Below are 13,088 nucleotides of genomic sequence, written 5' to 3'. Positions count from 1 at the left end.
CCCTGGTACCAAACAAATGAAAAAACAAAACACCTGACAATAATTAATATACTAACTTTTTAAATTAGAAAGCCCTCTGTCTCAAATGGCAATCATCAAGCATACAAGCAACAATAAATTTTGGCAAGGATGTGAGGGAAAAGTTATATTTATACATTGCTGATAGGACTGAAAATTGGTGAAACTACTCTGGAAAGCAGTATAAAAATTCTTCAGAAAACTTGGAATGGAACCACCATTTGATCCAGTCATCCCACTCCTTGGCCTATACCCAAAGACTTAAAATCAGCATACTACAATGATGCAGCCACATCAATGTTTATAGCAGCTCCATTTACAACAGCTAGATTGTGGAACCAACCTAGGTGCCCTTCCACAGATGAATGGATAAAGAAAATGTGGTATATATACAAAATGGAATATTACTCAGTCTTAAAGAAGAATGAAATTATGGCATTTGCTGGTAAATGGATGGATCTAGAGAATATTATGCTAAGTGAAATAAGTCAATCCCAAAGAACCAAAGGCTGAATGTTTTCTCTGCTAAATCACATTGGGACAGGGGGTAGAGAATAGAACTATTTTGGACTAGACAGAGGGGAGTGAAGGGAGGGGAGGAGGCATGGGGATAGGAAGGATAGTAGAATGAATCAGACTTTGTTACCCTATGTACATATATGATTACATGACCAGTGTGATTCTACATCATGTACAACCAGACAAATGAGCAGTTATACTCCATTTATGTATGATGTGTCAAAATGCTTTCTACTGTCATGTATAACTAATTAGAATTTTTTTAAAAAATTTTTTAAATGAAAGCCCTCTGTCTCATCTCTGATGAAGAAAGAGGCATCAATAAAATAAGCCTATGCAAGAGTAGTTGATGAAACTGCTCCTACACTAAAAAGTTGTTACACAAATTGAGAGTATTTCAAAATTTTATGTCACCCTTACATCATTCACTATGCTCAGTAGTCCAGCTTTTAGCAAAACAATGATGCTAAATATCCCCAATAATAGGGGCTGGGGAGATAGCTCAGTCGGTAGAGTGCTTGCCTTGCAAGCACAAGGCCCTGGGTTCGATCCCCAGCACCCAAAAAAAATAAATAATAAATATCCCCAATAATAGTCCTGGCACTCCTCAATTCTTCATCTGAGAAGCTTCGTAAATAAGAAGCACTCAAGAAAGTACATCTGAAAAGTGGCAGATACCTCTGAGAAGTGATAGGAATCACTGAATGTGCTCTTCATCATCTCTCATTGCACGTGTCTTTACGTAACTATGTGGCGTGAGAATACTTTTGACAAGGAAACTAGGTAGACACCAAACACACCTAAAATAGTTAGTGTCTTAAAGCTTCTGTCAACCTAAACGAATGTACTTACATGACTAAACACCAATACATTCTAAATTATACACACACTTCTTCAAATATGTACAAAATGTAGGGTGTTTGAGAAGTACTAGTTCATATTCCAGACTCTCATTTTAATCTGTTTTGTACATTTCTTTAATTAACTCAACATGCCCAGTTAAATTCCAAGGAAAATCAACATTTGTGATCAGAAGGAGCCACAATAAAGGGGATGGGGTGGGACACAGGGGCTGCTTTACCTTGTTACCCCCACCATCCTTCCAGGCATCATCCTCACCAAGCTTTCTTTGACAGCAAAAAAGGCGGCATGTGGTCCACCATAGCCCAGTGGCACTCCAAATCTCTGTGAGTTGCCCAGGGCAATATCCACCCCAAACTCTCCAGGTGGCCTCAAGATACACAGGGCTAGAAGGTCAGTAGCACAGCAGGTCAAGCTCTGGAAAGGAAAAGAAAGGGTGGAGTAGTTGCTACCTTCCTAAGAACAGAGGACATGACAAATAATCTATGACAGGTACAAAGGCAGAGCTGGCTCGTGTTCTGTGAACTCCATTTACTCCTTCATTCTTTCAACAAATATTCAGAGTGCCTGCTGTGTGCCAGGAATCAGGTGAACAAAATAAACCAAGAGAAAGGAATAGGTAGGAGTTTCACAATTCCCTATGATAACGGTAAAGAAATTAAGACGAAGCAAAAGATAGATGGATAGATAGACAAATGCTGGGACACACTTCCCTGAACTCCCCCAAGGGGTCTGCCTACCCCAGTCTCATGGGCTCTCTCTACAAGCTCTGTAAAATCTTCCACCTTCCCCTCAGTGTCTGGGTACTGGAACAACACCCCACTGACATCTTTTCCACTGAAGTCCATTTCATGGGGTAACTTCAGCTCAATGAGGACCTCACGGTATCTGGAAAAAAAGAAGACAAAGAACAATCATGCCTTCATTTTACAAGGAAAAATTAAATGAACTATATTTTCTTTTCAGTGAAACAGCATTCATTTTCTGTGTCCTCCCAGCCCCACCCTCTTCATACCTGGCCCCTCCATGGTAACAGGGCCTCACACCAACCCCAGGGCATCCACAGCTCAGCTTCTCCCCCTCTCTTCTACCCCCAGCACTCCCCTCCTTCAACCTTTCCCAGGAGAACCTACTACTGAGGGAGAACCAGGAGCACCACTTCCTAGGGCAATAGGAACAACAGCTAAAACAACAGAACCACCACCACTTTGACCTTGGATCACTTTTAGGTAAGTGGAAAAACATTAGTAAGACAAGGAGGAAGAACTTCCTTAGATTTCTAAAACTCTATGATCATGTTAGAAAAACTTCTGAAGGGGTACAGGGATGGCTGTGTGGGGTGGGGGAAGAATGCCAGGTGTTTCCAAAGGAGAAAGCAAAGGCACACAAGTGGAGGTGGTGCTAGGTCTGTTCATCTGATTAGAGAACTAAACAAATGCAATACACCTTCCACTGTATTACACCTAGGTATCATGTGGGTTCCCCCAAACTGTTTGCAGGGGATACATAAAAAAATCATAATACTTACAAGTGAGTTCTATTTTTCCCTTTGTTTTTTAAACTTCCTGAAACACTTGAAATAAGATATATATATGTTATATATATATATATATATATATATATATATATATAAATACACATATATATGTTTTTTTTAATAAAAAAGACAATGAAACTAATAGACATGGAAAAAGAAAACTCTCCAAGACAACATGGCCTGGGGAAAAGGGAGTGAAAAAGAAGGTCACCTCCCAAGACAAATGTTTTCCATGTGCTGGTTGCAGACAAGGAGGAGGTGTTTTATCACCCCTAAAGTAACAGTCTCTGAGAAGTGTTAATCTCCTTCAACTGTAAATTCTCTCCAGATGCTGCCCACAGTCCCCTAACCTAAAAAAGTTCAAATTCTTGAGTGTCCAAGAAAACCGATATGCTCATTAGACCACCTCTCAAAATAATTTATATAAACCCAGTCCCTGTCTTTGTTCAGTGACTCATTTTCCACCAGGAAAGTGGGTCCATCAGAACCATGACTCCTTTCCTGAATAAAAACTTTTGGCTGATTCGTGAAGTTTGCATTTACCCGGGTCTTTTTGCGGTAACAGAAACAGCATGGTAAATTACTGAGAAGCAAAGTGACTAAATCCACTGTGTATCCCCCTTGATTATGACAGTGAGGTTGCCACAGAAATCCCTGGAAGAAAGTAGGAGGGAAAATAAAACTCAAAGGCCCCAACAAAAAGCAGATTCACCTCTAATCAGATTGGAAGTGAGAAAGAGCAAGAGATGAGAATGATATTACTCTGGGTTTAAAATAAAGTTAATTACTTGGCTCGAGTCTGGATGACAGCTATCGTTTGTGGGTGGCAACGAGGGTCAACAAAAAATTTCCTCCTCTTGTTGTATCTATTGAAAAGAAAAAGCACAAACATGAACATTAAAAAATCAAAGTATCTGAGAATGCAAAGCAAACATGGCACTTAGCAACGACTGAGTATAGTGCAAAAAGTACCAAGTCATTAATTCCTAGTGATATTAACTGTGATTCCACTTAAATCAGATTCCCATTCTAACCCCATTTAGTAAAAGCAGTCTTACAATGGTTCAAATCATTTTTTTATTTTTCTTCATACTAGGGATTGATCCCAGAGGCACTTTACCACTGAGTTCTAATCCCAGTCCTTTTCATTTTTTAAATTTTGAGACAGGGTCTTGTTAAGGTGCTGAGGTTGGCCTTGAACTTGCAATCTTCCTCAGCCTCCCAAGGTGCTGGGATTACAGGCATGCACCCTACACCTGGAAAAATGGCTCAAATTTTTAAAAAATATACCACAATAACAAAGAAAAGGCCAATGGTTAGATACAAATGAAAATTAAAACAAATCTCATAAATATATTTTAGAATTTTATTGGCAAGAGGAATATTTAAAAAATACATCTAAATTAAGTTCCTTCACTCAATACAAGAAGAAAAGGACGTGGGTTGTGAGGTGTACAGGACCACAAAGAGCAGAGTGGAACCAGTGAGATCCACACCCTGGGAACTTTCAACCATCCCATGGTTTCAAGCAACAAAAGTGGTATGGGAGCTCACAATTCCTTATCATGAACACATTGGGATAAAAAGAAAAAACATGTGGGTTTGTACACCGGCACTGTGCTACATGCTTAATATCCCAGAAGGAGACATAATGTACTATTAACAGTGGCTTCAGAGGACTAAGACGAGAAAACAGCAGGTTTTACTTTTCTTATATCCCACTCGACTGTCTGGATCTTTTTCACAGTGTACAGGTATTTTATAAGAAGTTTAATAAAGGAATTGGTAGAATCGGGAAAATACAAAAATGGTTGGTTGTCCAATGCACAATGCATTGAATGCACAGTCTGAATCTAAATAAACCTGGAGAAAAAGAACTCTGAGGGCCTCGATGACCTGAAGTGCAAACAGAAACAGCACTATTTTAATTTTTTTTTTCTAGAAATAAGCTCTTTGGGCTGCTTCTCAAGAGTAAAGCTACGGGGCCGCCGCGCCCATCTGGATGACTGGAGGCGTTTGAGGGCAGTGGCAGGGACCGCAGCGACCCAACCAGTCTCGCCAGCTCTGCCTGCGGGCTGCAAGCACGACCACCAGATGGCGGCATGGGCGAGTCAAGGTGTCGGGTCAGGGAGAGACAAAGTTATATGTGCTGGAATTCAGACCAGAAGCACTTCCGAATTAAGATGCCCGATCCTTTGAGGTGGCATGGAGAGCACTAAGAACTGCAGATGAGTGAATTTGACCAGTCGTGGCAGCAGGCAGAACAACTTAAAAACCAAATTAGAGATGCTTGAAAAGCATGTGCAGATGTAACTCTCTGCCGGATCACAAACATCATCGACCCAGTGGGAAGAATCCAGATGCACACCAGGAGAACACTGAGGGGGCACCTGGCCAAGATCTACCCGATGCATTGGGGCACAGATTCCAGTCTTCTTGTCAGCGGTTCACAGGGCGGAAGGCTCATTACGGGGGATAGCTACACCAGAAAAAAGGTCCAGGCCATTCCTCTGCACTCTTCCTAGGTCATGACCTGTGCTTACGCCCCTCCTGGGAACTACATGGCCTGTGGTGGCCTGAACAACAATTTGCTCCATTTACATCCTGGAAACTCACAAAGGGAATGTGCATTGTGAATAGTGAGCTGACAGGTTACTTGTCCTGTTGCAGATTCTTGGGTGACAATCAGATCATCACCCGCTCTGGAGACATCACGTGTGCTCTTTGGGACACAGACTGGCCAGCAGACGACCACATTTACTGGACACACTGGAGATGTCATGAGCCTGTCTCTTGCTCCTGACACCAGACTGTTTGTCTCTGATGCTTTGTGATGCTTGGGCCAAGCTCTGGGATGTCCAGGAGGGGATGTGCAGACAGACCTTCATAGGCCACCATTCGGATGGACATCAATGCCATCTGCTTCTTTCCAAACGGCAATGTATTTGCCACCAGCTGGGATGATGCCACCTGCAGGCTGTTTGACCTCAGTGCAGACCAAAAGCTTAAGACCTCCCATGACAACATCATATGCGGGATCACGTCTGTGTCCTTCTCCAAGAGTGGGTGCCTGCTGCTGTCCAGGTGCAGATGACTTCAACTGCAGTGTCTGGGATGCACTCAAAGCAGACAGGGGGTGACCGATGATGGCATGGCCATGGCAACAGGGTCCTGTGGCAGCTTCCTCAAGATCTGGAACTAACACCACAGGTGGACGCCACAGAGACTAGAAGACCTTTCTGACCTTGAAGGGCTGCAGTGACAGCATATCCTATCCAGCATACCAACAGGGACACCCACACCTCCCCTCAGAACTTCAAAGGGCAAGACCTTTTTCCTTTACCTATTGCTGAAACCAAGAGCAGATTCCCATTAAGAGAAAAGATCTTTGTGCTATAAACTAAAACAAACTGTGCATTCCTTCTGGGGCCATTGTCTTCGTTTTCTGATGAGTTTTAAAAGCAAATACTACACTAAACATGTTAACCAGAAAAAAAAAAAGATTAATGCTAAATGCAGACATCAAGGAATGAGAATGCAGGGAAGATGCAAGTCAGGCCTTTTGCAGAGAGTGAGCAGCCCATGAGTAGAAAGCCCCTGGGCTCTGCAAGTGTGAGGTGAACTTTTCCACATAACAAAGAGGCAAGGGAAGCTGGGAGTGGTAATGCAGTCTGTAATCCCAGAGGCTGGGGCAGAGGGGAGGGGCAGGTGGCACGCTGTGGCAGGAGGGCAAACTCACAGCCAGCCTCAGCCACTTAGTGAGGCCCTCAGCAACTTAGTGAGACCCTGTCTCTAAATAAAAAATAAAAGGGCTGGGGGTGTAGCTAAGTGGTTAAGCTAGCTAAGTGGTTAAGCAACTCTGGGTTCAATCCCCAGTACCAAAAAGGAAAAAAAAAAAAAAAAAAAAGAAGAAGAAGAAGGAGAGGGAGAGGGAGAGCAGATAGATGGTAGCAATAAGAAAGACTAGAAAATCAGTGAAAAACAGAATAACCAGGTATACTGACACATGCCTGTAATCCCAGCTACCGGGGAGGCTAAAGCAGGAGGATCCCAAATTTGAAGACAGCCTGGGCAACTTATCCAGGCCTCATCTCTGTCTCTCTGTCTCTGTCTCTCTCTGTGTCTCCCTCCATAGGTGTATGGGTCAGGATGTAGCTCAGTGGTAGAGCACTTGTCTAACACACTTAAGGCCTCGGGTTCAAACCCAGTACCATCCAAAGGAAAAATAATAATAAAAGCTGAAACTAGTAACCAGAGGCATAGATGGATGACATTTCTTTGTAGCCGTCCATTCCCCCACAGAGAGAAGAACCTGAACTCACCCTAAGGCTGCTCAGGAAGCAGAAGGGCCTATGGCTGGAATCCACCATAGGGACCTCCACATTTGCTGAGTGAGTTTGGGCCTCTTCTTTCACCCCCAATCTGCCAGAGCCAAGAAATAGAACTCCATGGACATTCGGGACCAGACAGACACCCCGTGAACATGGGTAGATTTACCAGATGACCATCAGCATGAGAATTCTACCAGGAAGGTATGCTCTAACACACTCACAAGGCAGAGAATTAAGGAAGGTGAGGAACGGAAGAAAAATTAACTGTACATCACAACACAGTAACTACTTCTAAAAATGAATTCTCAGGAAATAATCAGAAGTTTTGACAAAGATTTATGATAGGGCTGCACATGAAATGTTATTACTAATAATACGTGGTAGAAACAAAGAATAGAGAGGAAGTTAAATAAATCACAGTGCTTCCATGCACTTGAGTACTACCATGGAGACATAAGTCGTGGCATAGAAAGCAGACTAAGGAAATCGAGAGGTACTCACGATGTATTATAAAACAGGAAAAGAAAACAAGGTTAGAAAAAACCCACTCAGATATTAATGTAACCTGAGTACGATATCGTCGTAAGAGTATGATACTCATTACATACTACATTCCATATTACCAATTCCTCCCAGTATTCATTCGTTCCTTCACCCCAAAGTAACAGACACCCAAAATGTTGGGTGCAGCAATATACCCATCTAAACACACCTTATTTCCCCAGGTTTACCTGCAGGAAAGGGTGATCAATGAAATATAAGTGGAAGTTATTGAGTGAGGGCTTCCAAAAACCTTTTTAAACAGGATGTATTTAACTAGCAGTCCCCTTTATCCTTTCCTTCTTCCTGAGTATAGATGTGACCACCAGAGCTCCCACAGCCATCCGCTGACCACGAGGATGAAGCCTGCTAAAGATGGCAGAGAGACAGACATGGGTCCTTGGTAATATCTCAGGGATGCCATAACATCCCTGAAGTTAATGTTATCTTTGGACTTAACATTATGTAAGAGAAAATGAAATATCTCTCTTATGTAATGTTAAGCAATAGTGGCTTTTCAAAAACCACTATTATATCAATCAGATTTTTTGGTTACCTCAGCTAACTAATGCAGTGTTACCAATACATTGTTTCTCATGTATACCAATATGTGTGTGAGAGAGAGAGAGAGAGACAAGTCACAGATGCACTGACAGGGACATTGGAGGATGTCTCTGTCCTGGAGGGAACCCCAGGCTGAATCTCTCACCTGTGGCATAGCTGCATGGCCTCTGCAGCCGCAGTCGCCTCATCCAGCAGAGATGCGTTGGCCATGTCCATGCCTGTGATGTCACACACCATCGTCTGGTAGTTGAGTAAACTCTCCAGCCTCCCCTGAGACACCTCTGGCTGGTATGGGGTATACTGGGTGACCCTGGGAGGGAAACACAAGACCATGCTCAAACTGTCTGATGCTTAGAGAAGCTCATGAAATGCCTTCATTTTAGAATTCAGTACCTGAATCTCTTAAGAATTTATACATCAGTAAGGATCCCTTTTGGCTTTTGTAAGGGAGAGCAGAATTAAATCATAGTAAAAATATTATCCTTTGTTTGGAGGATAATCAGTGCTTATCTTTCTTCCTCTACAATTTTTTTTTTTAACCTATGTTACTATTTGTGAGAAAGGTGAGCACAGGGGATTGAACCTGGGACATTTTACCATTGAACTAAATGCCCAGACCTTTTAATTTTTTATTTTGAGACAGGGTCTCAATAAATTGCCCAGACTGTCCTTGAACTTGCAATCTTTCTGTCTCACTCAAATTGCTAAGATTACAAACATGCACCACTGCACCTGGCAGAACATTACTATTTTAATGATCTTATTGCACATATGTGTTTCATTGTAAACTAGCTCTTAAAATCCACATGAGCCTACCTATGATATTATAAACAGAACTTTCACTTCCTCTTATCTTTCCTCAAGAAAAAGCACATTATTTTTCACAGTTCATAATATGAGAGCATCCAAGAATTAGTATCTAACATTTGAAACCTTTTTATATTTGCTTTTTTATTAAACAGGAGAAGTTCTATGTATTCCTAAGAAATTAACAGATATCTGTAGGGCACAGGCGTGGTAGCACATGCCTATAATCCTAGCAATTTAGGAGACTGAGGCAGGAAGATTGCAAGTTTGAGGCCAGTTTCAGCGACTTAGCAAGATCCTGTCTCAAAATGAAAATGTAAAAAGGGCTGGGGATGTAGCTCAATGGTAAGTACCCTGGGTTCAATCCCTAGTACAAAAAAAAAAAAAAAAAAAAAAAAAAAAGAAGAAGAAGAAGAAGAAATTAATACACATTTACTTAAAAATTCTCACTATCTAGCTACTAAGTCAATGAATGTTAACTCCATAGCTACCAAAATTCAGGGGTGACAATGATTAGAAGGTCACATAGACATGGATTCTAATCTTATGTCTGCTAGTTGTCAGTCAAGAATGTGGCTTTAGATATGTAAATTAACCCCATGAGTTCCTTCTTTTTTTCATTTTTTCCATTTCTTCACTCGTTCACCCATCTTTCAATTATTTACTATATTCTTAGTACCAGGAACTATTATAGGTTCATAAACAATGTGGCTAGTAGTCCCTGATCCCAAGGTAAATGTATTTTAAGGGAGAAAAGAGACAATAAAATCGTTTCAGATTTCAGAGTGATAGATGTTTTAAATAAGATAATGTGACAGGATGGGGATGACTAGGACTTATAACAGAGCTGCTACTTTTTTCACCAAAAACCCATTTGCTCTGACTACCACGTGGGTCAGTTTTGAGTTCTTATACCTGCAGGAGACTGACATTCATAAATATCTCTATTATATTTATATTTCCAATAGAAAGAGTTTTAGAAAAAAGTTTTTGGTGATTGATTTGCTTTTCGTTTCTTCAAATGCTTTTCCTTTCACCCCTATTCTGGTCATCATTTTTGGAATATTTCCATTCATTCATTTTTTGAAGTCTTTGAAATCAATATCTTATCTTTTTGGTTGTATTTGTTTTAAACATTTCCTCTCTCAGGGGAAGTGTGGGGAGGAGTTTGTCTTAGCAAGCAGTACAATATCAAGACTTAAATAATTTCCAGGAACTCGCCAGTATAATAATATATATGTGTATGTGTGTATACAGCAGAATAAATTTTTGCTTCAGTTAATTCCTTGAATACTCTGGCTTAGCAACTGTAAATTAGTTTTTGCCAAATTCTAAGCAGGTGGTGAACTGGAATGAATGAGGCACACAATGCATGGTGCAGGCAATTAAAAAGGGAATGTGCACAGAAATGGGGTCACACAAAAGGCATGGACAACAGGCCGCTGTGATCTCAAATCAGACTAGACCTTCGTTTTCGGCTTGCTGCCATGAAGACAGACATGGCACTATTCCTGCCATATGCTTGAGTTGCCTGGTTAACACAGCACTTTCATTTGACTCAAAACCATCATTTGGTATGCAGACACACAGAAGCATATGCACGTACCAGCTAGCTCATCTCAAAAACAGCAAAGATTTAGTATATCCTTAGAGAAAGACCTAGAATAAACAACAGGTAGAGAGTGGCGTTCCGAAAGAATTTAGCAGCACTGAATGGTGAGAACCAGCAACAACCTTAAGGGTTCACCAGCAGGAATAGTGAAATAACCTAAAAACATGCATCTAATATTATGCAATTATTTATATGCTATAAATAAATATTTCCTGACATTAGAAGAAGCTCAAGATATTAATTTTCAAAGTGAAATAAAAACTATGATATTTTTGCAAATTTGCAAAAACAAGCTAGTGAATCAAATGTTAAACAGTGATTTATTTTCTCTGCATGGTAAGAATAACACTAATTTTTATTTCACTGTATGTTCCATAAGTTAAATGCATCAAATACTATTTATTAACTACCTTCAGTATGCCAGGAATGTATTTACTATCTTTTTTATGATTATGTTATACATATTTATTGTAAGAAGCTGGTAAACTCAGATAACTATTTGAGAAAATAAAATTACTCATAAACCTAAAATTTCAAGATAACTATAGTTAACATTCAGGTGCATTTATTTCAGTCTCTTTTCTACATTATAAATCAGATTTATATCTGAAAAGAGGATTGTATTCATCATCAAGTCTTATATCCTTTTTTTTTTCAGTTAATATTATTCCATGAACAATTTAACAACTACGTATTATTTAAAAATATAATTTGTTCTATGGTATTAAATAATTTTATTTCATTTATTTTATTTAATTCATGTTACCCATTTAAATGAATTTACATTTAACAAGTTCTTTCAAGTTTAATGATATTTGATTTTAATATTAAAAATAGCATAATAGTGAACAACCTTATCTAGGTCTATTTCCTCAGGATAAATTCCTAGAAGTAGAATTTTAATTCATATATGATAATTAGTTTCAAAGTTCTCAGTACATATTGCCATGTTCCTCTCCAGAAAGTTCATACCTGTCTATACTCCTGTAAGTAGCACATTGATTCAAAGATTTCCTATATCTAGTATTAAGAAGCTTGGGTGCACAGCATAGTGGCACACACCTGTATTCCCAGTCATTCAGGAGGTCAAGGCAGAAGAAATACCAGTTCAAGGATAGCCCCTACAATTTAGCAAGACCCTGTCTCAAACATAAAATAAAAAGGGCTAAGGATATAATTCAGTAGTAGAGTGCTAGCCTAGCACACGTAAGGCCTGGGTTCCAACCCAAGCACACCAGTTAAAAAAGAAAAGAAAAGAAAAAGTGGTGGTAATAGTAGTAACAGTACTGGATTTTGGGTTTTTTTTTTTTTTTTTTTTTGGTTTTATTTTTAATTGTGTGTGTGTGTGCATGTGTACACCAGGGATTGAATTCAGGGGTACTCAACCACTGAGCCACATCCCCAACCCTATTTTGTATTTTATTCAGACAGGGTCTGAGTTGCTTAGAAACTCACTTTTTTTTTTCTTTTGCGGTGGTGGGTTGCTGGGGATTGAACCCAGGGCCTTGTGCTTGTGAGGCAAACACTCTACCAATTGAGCTATATCCCCAGACCCAGCACCTCACTTATGCTGAGGTTGGCTTCGAACTCTTGATTTTCCTGCCTCAGCCTCCTGAAGCCACTGGGAATATAGGTGTGCACCACCATGCCCAGTTAGTTTTAATTCTTTAACTTATTAGTTGTGAACTTGGACAAGTAACTAAACTCTCCAGCTGATTCCTCTTGGCCATCAGTGGAGATCATCACCTATACCAAAGGTTTTTCTTAACACTCAAATCAGATTTCACATACATAAAACATTTTGGAAATGGCAATATACTGCCCAATTGTTATTCAAGTGAACAACATTTGTAAATTGGCAATTGCAAATTCTTTTGAATGAAAAAGAACACTGATAATTATTGCTTTCTAAATCCCTGGCTCTGGGGCTGGGGAGATAGCTCAGCTGGTAGAGTGCTTGCCTTGTAAGCACAAAGCCCTGAGTTCGATCCCCAGCACCAAAAAAAAAAAAAAAAAAAAAGCTTTAAATCCCTGGTTCTAGGAAATTTACATGTGCCTATAAGAGTCATGTGTTCTCAGAGTGGATATAAAATGGGATGTACACCCATAGTTCCAGCTACTGGGAGGCTAAGGCAGGAGGATAGCAAATTCAGGGCCAGCGTCAGCAACTTAGCAGATCCTGTGTCAAAATAAAAAATAAAAAGAACTAGGATGTATCTCAATGGTAGAGCACCTCTAGGTTCAATCCCTAGCACACAGCAAAGAGAAAAAAAAAAAAAAAAAAAACCCAAAAAAGAAA

General features: G+C 40.1%; 1 protein-coding gene and 1 pseudogene across 4 annotated transcripts in view; one reads left to right on the top strand and one right to left on the bottom strand.

Annotated features, from left to right (window-relative positions):
- Nucleotides 1-13,088, bottom strand: part of Gldc (glycine decarboxylase) — a 95,382-nt gene that overhangs the window by 57,820 nt on the left and 24,474 nt on the right. For all 4 annotated transcript variants that reach the window (XR_007105031.1, XM_047525447.1, XM_047525445.1 and 1 more), the window contains exons 4-7: nt 8,516-8,680; nt 3,724-3,801; nt 2,139-2,286; nt 1,619-1,815 (exon numbers count right to left, since the gene is read on the bottom strand). Coding sequence is in view for 3 of the 4 variants with exons in the window: in XM_047525447.1 (XP_047381403.1) it covers nt 1,619-1,815; nt 2,139-2,286; nt 3,724-3,801; nt 8,516-8,680 (588 nt within the window). In the remaining variant the exon portion in view is untranslated. The remainder of the gene's footprint in view (nt 1-1,618; nt 1,816-2,138; nt 2,287-3,723; nt 3,802-8,515; nt 8,681-13,088) is intronic.
- On the top strand, nt 5,164-6,137 carry LOC124964785 (guanine nucleotide-binding protein G(I)/G(S)/G(T) subunit beta-1-like; annotated as a pseudogene).

This window comes from Sciurus carolinensis, chromosome 14, assembly GCF_902686445.1.
Source record: "Sciurus carolinensis chromosome 14, mSciCar1.2, whole genome shotgun sequence".
In the NCBI taxonomy this organism is placed as follows: domain Eukaryota; kingdom Metazoa; phylum Chordata; class Mammalia; order Rodentia; family Sciuridae; genus Sciurus; species Sciurus carolinensis.
Note: the sequence above shows the minus strand (reverse complement) of the source record. Positions and strands in the feature narration are given on the sequence as shown.